Raw genomic sequence first — 8,551 nt, 5'->3', positions numbered from 1 at the left:
CAAGTGCTGAGACTTGCCTGCACTGACACCTCCCTCCTGGAGTTCCTCATGATCTCCAACAGTGGAATGTTGGTCCTTATCTGGTTCCTTCTTCTTCTGATATCTTACGTGGTCATCCTGGTGATGCTGAGGTCCCACTCAGGGCAGGCAAGGAAGAAGGCAGCTTCCACCTGCACCACTCACATCATTGTGGTGTCTATGATCTTCATTCCCTGTATCTCTGTCTACTCCCGGCCCTTCACCCCCTTCCCCATGGACAAGGCCGTGTCCATCAGCTACACAGTCATCACCCCCATGCTCAACCCCATGATCTACACACTGAGGAATCGGGAGATGCAGGCAGCCATGAAGAGATTAGGCAAGCACCTTGTGATATGTAACGGGAGTCAACTTAAAATATCTTGAGTTTAAATGACAAGTCTTCCCTCTAAACTTTTGTTTTCCCATGTGAAAGGTGGAGGGAAGTCTTTATAGAGGGTGACGTTTGAGATTAAATCAATATTTCTCTGGACCTACTCCTGTGTCAGGTATTGTGTTAGACACTTTCTCACTTTTATCTCATCCTCATAAAATGGACAGTGGATATATTATTTTATATTAAACACTTTAACGAATGACAGAACTCAGAGAGAAATAACTTGCTTAATGGTGAGCAGCAAGTATGTTCCTGGCAGAGGAACAGGCAGAGGCCAGGACGTGGTTCCTCTGACTCCAAGTTTACAGGCAAGGCTAGGGGTGGGATGTGAAATTCAAGGTTTCCCACAAACACAAGGGAAAACCTGGAGAGTTCCTCAGCTGTGGATGAATATCTGTGATGACTGGTGAACAATCTCATCTTAACTCTGGAATAATCACAATCTTCTCTTCTCCCTGCTTTTACTCTTCTTTCTTTATCTTTGGAGTTCTGTAACTTCGTGTCAACTATGTCAACTGATTGTTGTCAGCTTTCTTTTGTCTGTTCAATCTATTGATTCCATTTGTAAATGACCAGAAGTCACTTACTGGTTCGATTTTTTTTAAAAAGTTATGTTGAGTCCCCCCCCCCTTTTTTTTTAAGACTTTATTTATTTATTTATTTGAGACAGAGAGAATGAGAGAGAGAGAGCACATGAGAGGGGGGAGGGGCGGAGGCAGAAGCAGGCTCCCTGCCGAGCAGGGAGCCCGATGCGGGACTCGATCCAGGGACTCCAGGATCATGACCTGAGCCGAAGGCAGTCGCTTAACCAACTGAGCCACTCAGGCGCCCGGGTCCCTTTCTTAATTTATGAACATTTTACTTTTATGTGATCCAGAATATCAATTCTAAGGATGGTAGGAAGCATAGATGCTAATTATACTCTATAACATTGACCTAAAGGAGAGAAATGGGAGACATTTCCTCAAATGTACTTACATGTGAGCTCACAACATGAGATACTCAGTTTTGAACTGAATGTGTTGAGGAATACCTCCTTTAGATGAACACAGCTATATCCTTGAGGATTTAAGACATCTCTTACTGAAACTATGCTATGTTTATGATATAAATGTGATTCAGATGTAAATTTATTAACCCTAAATGGGTTGGTGCAATGTTTTTCACTATAAAGACAGTAGAGAAAAAATTTAAAAGAAGTTGTTCAGAGGGTGCATGGGTGGCTCAGTCAGTTGGGTGACCGACTCTTGGTTTTGGCTGGGGACATGATCTCATGGGTCCTGTGATTTGCCCCAGGTCAGGCTCCACGCTCAGCAGGGAGTCTTCTTGAAGATTCACTCCTTCTGCCCATCCCCCCACTCGTGCACACTCTCTCTCTCTAACGTAAATAAATAAATCTTAAAATAATTGTTCATAAAATGGCCTAAATTAAAAACATTCCCCACATTCTGATGCTATCTTAAATTGTATAGTGAGACTCTAACAGGATTTGCAGCCTTGGCGCTCAATCCGGGCTCTAACTCCTGCTGGTTGTGCTCCTTTTGGACATCATTGAATCTCCACTTCTTTAGCTATAAAATTTCCATAATTGCTCACAGTGTTGTGTGGGTCAGTGCGGTACATGGAAAAATTCCAGCACAGGACTTGGCATATAGTCGGCATTCAGTTAATGTTAGTTCCTCACCCATTCCCATTTACAATTATTTTTTGACTTCTCATCAATACTTTTTCTTAAATTTTAATTCCAGTATAGTTAACTTACAGTGTTAAGTTAGTTTCAGGTGTACAATGTAGTGATTTAACAATTCCATCTATTACTCAGTGCTCATCAAGGTAGGTGTCCTCTTAATCTCCACCTATTTCATCTATCCCCCACCCACCTCTCCTCTGGTCACCATCAGTTTGTTCTCTATAGTTAAGAGTCTGTTTTTTGGTTTGTCTCTTTTTTTCCCCTTTGTTCATTTGTTTTGTTTCTTAAATTCCACATACGAGTGAAATGATACGATGTTTGTCTTTCTCTTACTGATTTATATAACTTAGCATTATACTGTCTAGACCCATCCATGTTACTGCAAATGGCAAGATTTCATTCCTTTATATGGCTGAATAATATTCCATTATGGCTTTATAATATCCATACACACACACACACACACCACATCTTCTTTATCCTGTCATCTGTCGATGGACACTTGGGCTGTTTCCATAATTTGGCTATTATAAATAATGCCTCAGTAAACATACGGGTGCATATAGCCTTTCAAATAGGTGTTTTCCTATTCTTTGGGTAAATATGGAGTAGTGTACTACTGGCCCATAGAGTAGTTTTATTTTTAATTTTTTAACGAACCGCCATACTGTTTTCCACAGTGGCTGCACCAGTTTGCATTCCCACCGAAGTGCATGAGGATTCCTTTTTTCCACATCCTCATCAGCACTTGTTGTTTCTTGTGTTTTGTATTTTTGCCATTCTGGCAGGTGTGAAGTGATGTCTCATTGTGGTTTTAATTTGCATTTCCCTGATGATGAGTGATGTAGAGTGTCTTTTCATGTGTTTGTTGGCCATCTGGATGTCTTCTTTGGAGAAACATGTGTTCATGTCTTCTGCCCATTTTTAAATTGGATTATTTGTTTTTCTGCTGTCGAGTTGTAGAAGTTCTTTACATCTTTTGAACACTAACCCTTTGTTGGATATGTCATTTGCACATATCTTCTCCCATTCAGTAGGTTGTCTTTTAGTGTTGTTGTTTCCTTCACTGTGAAGAAGACTTTTATTTTGATGTAGTCTCAACAGTTTATTTTTGCTTTTATTTCCCTTGCCTCCGGAGACATATCTACAAAAATGTTCCTTTGGCTGATGTCAGAGACATTACTGCCTGTGCTCTCTTCTAGGATTTTTATGGTTTCAGGCCTTACATCTAGGTTTTTAATCCATTTCAAGTTTGTTTTTGTGTGTGGAGTAAGAAAGTGGTCTAGTTTCATTCTTCTGCATATAGCTGTCCAGTTTTCCCAAAACCATTTGTTGAAGAGACATCTTCTTCCCGTTAGCTATTCTTCCTGCTTTGTCAAGGATTAATTGACCATATAATTGTGAATTTACTTCTGGGTTTTCTATTCTGTTCCATTGGTATATGTGTCTGTGTTTGTGCCAATACCATACTGTTTTGATTACTTACGCTTTGTAATATAAGTTGAAACCTTCCCACCAATACTTTTAAATTAAACCAAGATAGTCATCTGGTTCTTTAGGGTCTAAACAATCAGGTCTAGTCAAGTAATGCTCTTTTGTCCTTTTGTTTATATAGGACTAGTGAAAACAGCTCTCTTAGAAGTTGTTGATGGAAGGCTGTAAATTATTTCAGTTTTAGCAGATTAAAAGAATTTTTTATTTGAGTGTAACTCTACTCAACTGACACACAGGGTACATTACTTTCAGGTAAGTCCTGCCCTCAAGGCTCTTTAACTCATTGAATCGGCCATATCCAGATTATCCAAGAAATTCTCTTTTACTTAAAATCAACTGATTATAGACAGCAATCCCATCTGTGAAGTACCTTCACAGCAACACCTACATTAGTGTTTGATTGAATAACTGGGAACTATAGTCAAATTGACATATAAACCCAACCATCATAACAGGAGAATTATTGGTTATCAGTGATGCTTGGGCACCCTCAAGGAGAATATAAACGAAGTTGCTTCTGGATGTATCCTGCATCCGTTTAAGTTTGAAGTGGTAACAATAGTTAAGTCTGACAAATATTTATTTTCTTAGCTATATGGTACATAGGGAAATCATTTTCTCAGTTCAGTTTTCCATGTCTGGGTCTCTATTCCTGCTATTCTGGTCTTCGGAATTCATTATGTTGGCTAGTGGATGCAGTGAACAGATGAGGTTTGGTGGACATTCTACAGACCCATATGTGTTTTGACAGGGGAAATATATTAACTCAAACATACTAGTTTTCTCTTAGTGAAAGCTAAGTCAGAATCAGACCTCAAAATCACCCACATGACAGTCAATGAAATGTACAAGTCCTGTCCCCTTCCCCAGAATCAATCCAGGCCAATGGGTTCCAAAGGATTAAATTTTGAAGAGGACTGAAGCTCTACATAAGAGTTAGTGGTTGGTTTGTTTTTCAGTCTACATCTCCTGTATGTGGAAGATCTTCACATTATATTCTTATCTGCCAGAGGCAGAAACTTTGTTTGGCCAAGTATAAACATGTGCAGTGAGAGAATTTAGACCAACCTGGAAATGCTGTGTAGATCAGAGAGGTCTAAGAAATCAGGTGGTACAGCACATCAAGCTTACAACGGCAGTCAATTTTGGTTTTGATCACTTTCTCATAATGAGAAATTATAGGAGTTTCTTGTAGCAATCTGTGTGTTAGAAGCAGTAATAATTCACATATAAAAAATGCTAGCATTTTATAGATAATGTTAGTAGACCTGGATGTGGATGGTAAATCAACACTGGGGGCTCTGGGTGGTAAAATAAAGGACAAGATTTTTTAAAGTATTGATTGTGTTATACAGATGTTTTCCCATTGATGACTTTCTCTAAATAAAGATCAAGTAAGTTTAAAGAAGAAGGAAAGGGAGAAAGAGAAGAAGGAGGAGAAGGAATAGAGAGAAAGTAATCAAACCAGTTAGCTTGATGATTCTGCACACTCTCAGAGAGAGAAAGAAAGAGAGAGAGTGAAAGAGAGAACAGACAGTGGTGCTGAATGTGTGACCCAGAAACAGGAGCATCAGCATTATCTGAGAACTTGTTCCAAATACAAATTCTTGGCCCTATTATTGACCAATTGAATGAGAAAGTCTGGGACTGGGGACACACTACTCACTCTTCACAAGCTCTCCAGGTGATTCTTTTAAGGGTAAGAATCACTGGTCTAACCAATGGGTTTGTCTAAAACTCCCAGAGTCCGTTTCTTTGGAAGAGACTTTGTCCTTTAAGATCGTGGCTTGAGAATCCCACAACCTGCAAATCTCTAAAGTTTTCAATGTCCTTGGTACTTTGGCTCCCAAGGAAGACCTCACAGAGAGTTAAGTGTTTTTGAGACCTTTTAGAAACTTTTTAACAACGCCCTTGGTTCCCTTGCCTCCAGTGGGAATCGGAGGGCGGGGGGATTCAGCTCAGCTCTGTTTCTAGAGCTGAGCCCAGTCCAATAGTGTGTCCCTGAGGATATACCCTCTTTCCCTAGGGTCACCCCTGCTGTCATAGGTGATGTGTGGGCAGTGGCCAGGGAACTGACGCTGCAGGAAAAGGCTCTTTAAGATGATGTGAGACCTGAAGCCATTCTCCCATTCTGGGCTGGAGGAAGGTGAGACACCAAGGTTTTCTCCTCTGTAGGTAAATCAGCTGCAAAAAACACCAAGAAACCCTTCCTGGAAAGAGGAGAGATTAAACAAGTAGACATAGACTGGACGGTAGTGAGTCTAAAGTGTGAGGAGAGTCTCGGGAAGGAATTCAGGGAAAATATGTCGAAAACAGATGCCTCAGGTTGCATGTGAAAACCCAGGCTTTTAACAACAAGCAGGAGTGGAGGGTGCTGAGAGCAGAGTGTGAGGAAAAGCACCACAAAATTCCCACTTAGATGTAGAAAACAAGGTCACAGAATTACCTACTAATACGTTAATTTAGCAAACATGTTTGGAGCAACTTCTAAGTCAGCGTTGCTGTTCCAGGTGTTGGCGTTATAACGTTACTGAATTTACAGTCTAGTTAAGAGGGACAAGAGAAGAAAGTGATAAATGCTCTAATGGAGCTATTTATAAATCCTTATTGGAACCCAGAGAAAGAAGGGATTAATTCTGCTTGGGAGAGAGAAGGGGAGGAGTCACAGAGCAGGCGATATCCCAGTCCTTGTAGGGTGAGAAGGTAGTAGAGGGCCTTTCAGGAAACAGAACACATTACCAAGGCTACGGAAATAACCGAGCATATGGCACATGTGAGAAGCTGTGACACAGGTCTTGGCATATAGTAGACATTCAATTCATATGAATTTCTTGAATAGCAATCTGTTGCAGGGTGACAGGGATACTGATTGCAAAGTTAGGTGAAGGCTACGTTTTATAGCCTTGTGTGACATGCTGAGAGGGAGTTGCATGCACATAGGTAAGCACGATTTTCGACTATGTATAAATCCACAAAGCAAGTTAGGCAGCTTCAAAGAGTTTAAGTTATAAGTCAGGGGCACTGGATAGTCATCGGAAGATTATAATGAGAGAGAAACCAGATATGAGCTTAAAAGGTCTCACTGACAGTCTTATAGAACCAGCCTACGGTGGAAGCAAATAGAAGACAAAGGATGAGATGAACCTGATCTTTAATCCATGATGGACTGCAGTAGGCGCATGAGAGAGGATGGAACTGACACAGGGCAGGAGGAGCGGGGAGACCCGCACCCCTAACCTGTTCCCCTCTATCTCTCCCCCTCCTTTCCCAGCTTTGCCTTGTTCCTTCCTTCCCCACCACCTTCTCATTTCCCCTTCCTTCATCTGCTCTCTTCCTCCCTCTCCCTTTCTCTTCCTCTCCCACCTTGATTCCTTTATCCGTTTCTATGCTCTCATTTCAACATCTTCCTCCTTCTTCTTGTATCAGTAACATCTTCTAAACTTCTTGGTCCTTTCAGCAGAGCTCTCAGAGTCTCCATCATGAAATACTCATAACTATTTCTTAAACTAGAGACTCTCTCTCACCCTGGCCTCTCTCTTGTCCCAGCACACACTCTGTAACTTTCTGGGCCTCACCAGGTAAGGGGCTGCACCTCACAGCTCCTCCCGCACCCAGCATCAACACAACCTGATTTTGGAGCATTGAGTGTGTTGGGCACTTGGGGCACAAGTGTGTTGGGCACTTGGGGCACAAATAAAGATCCTTGTCTCTGCCTCTGGGAGCTTTCAGTTAAATTGTGGAGGAAAACATAGTCACAGGAAAAGCCCATTAACAGGAGGTTGTGTTAAATGTTGCATGAAAAATGATTGCTAGAAAAGTTTATTTGACACCGGAAGAAGGGAGGATGTCTTAGAGGAGGAGAATACCCAGAAGAAGTGATTGCCAGAGTGATTTATTTCCAGGCACGTTCTAGGAACTTGATGTGTTATCTATTTCATGCCCTAGACAATTCTATTAAAAAGATGTGTTTATTCCTATCTTACAGATGTGGAAACTGAGACTCAGAGAGATTAAGTAGCTGAATTAAGGTCAAATCTCAAATAACTAGAAGCCCTGAATTTGACTGCTGGTGTGTTGGACTCCAACTGTCTCCCCAAACTGGATCACACGGAATCTTTGAAAGGCAGGTTGCATATGCTCTGGGTGGCTTTAAGATATCTCATGAATGTATATTATAGCACCAGTTTGTATACTGTCCACTGACAAGCCCATTAATAATCAGCAACGGGTGATATATCTGCACATGAGGATCCATCATCTGGACCTGGACAACTCAGTTTGAATCCTGAGCACTAAAAGTGACTTCATGCATTTGTGTCTATGATTCCTTTTCTTTGGGAGTATGGGGAAGATACCGAGGAGGAGCCAAAAAACCTCACGTGGGTATCAGAGTTTGTCTTTTTGGGGTTCTCAGAGACTCGAGAGCTCCAGCTTTTCCTGTTTCTGGTGTTCCTGTGTGTCTACACCACTACTCTCGTGGGAAACCTCCTCATCATGGTCACAGTGACTTCAGACACCCGGCTCCACACACCCATGTACTTCCTGCTCCAAAATCTGGCTGTCTCAGACCTCTGTTTCTCCTCTGTCACTGCCCCAAAGATGCTGGTGGACTTCCTCTCTGAAAAGAAGACCATCTCCTACCAGGGCTGCATGGCCCAGATCTTCTGCATTCATCTTCTTGGTGGCGCGACTGTCTTCTTCCTCTCGGTGATGGCCTTTGACCGCTACATAGCCATCTCCCGGCCCCTCCACTATGTCACCATCATGAACACTCAGTTGTGTGTGGGGCTGGTGGTGGCTGCTTGGGTAGGGGGATTTGTTCACTCCATTGTCCAGCTGGCTCTGATGCTCCCATTGCCTTTTTGTGGCCCCAACGTCCTGGATAATTTCTACTGTGATGTCCCACAAGTGCTGAGACTTGCCTGCACTGACACCTCCCTCCTGGAGTTCCT

General features: G+C 42.0%; 1 protein-coding gene across 1 annotated transcript; it reads left to right on the top strand.

The window, feature by feature from the left end:
• Positions 1-48: 48 nt before the first annotated feature.
• On the top strand, positions 49-8,545 carry LOC123323845 (olfactory receptor 4D1-like; the record flags this gene model as incomplete). Its single annotated transcript, XM_044912370.1, has 3 exons — positions 49-376; positions 5,775-5,854; positions 7,941-8,545. Coding segments are annotated over exons 1-3 (1,013 nt in total), but the record flags the coding sequence as incomplete, so codon positions are not given.
• Positions 8,546-8,551: the final 6 nt, after the last annotated feature.

Source organism: Neomonachus schauinslandi, unplaced genomic scaffold, assembly GCF_002201575.2.
Source record: "Neomonachus schauinslandi unplaced genomic scaffold, ASM220157v2 HiC_scaffold_1538, whole genome shotgun sequence".
NCBI classification, from domain to species: domain Eukaryota; kingdom Metazoa; phylum Chordata; class Mammalia; order Carnivora; family Phocidae; genus Neomonachus; species Neomonachus schauinslandi.
The sequence above is the reverse complement of the archived record's forward strand: the minus strand, read 5'-3'. Positions and strand labels throughout refer to the sequence as shown.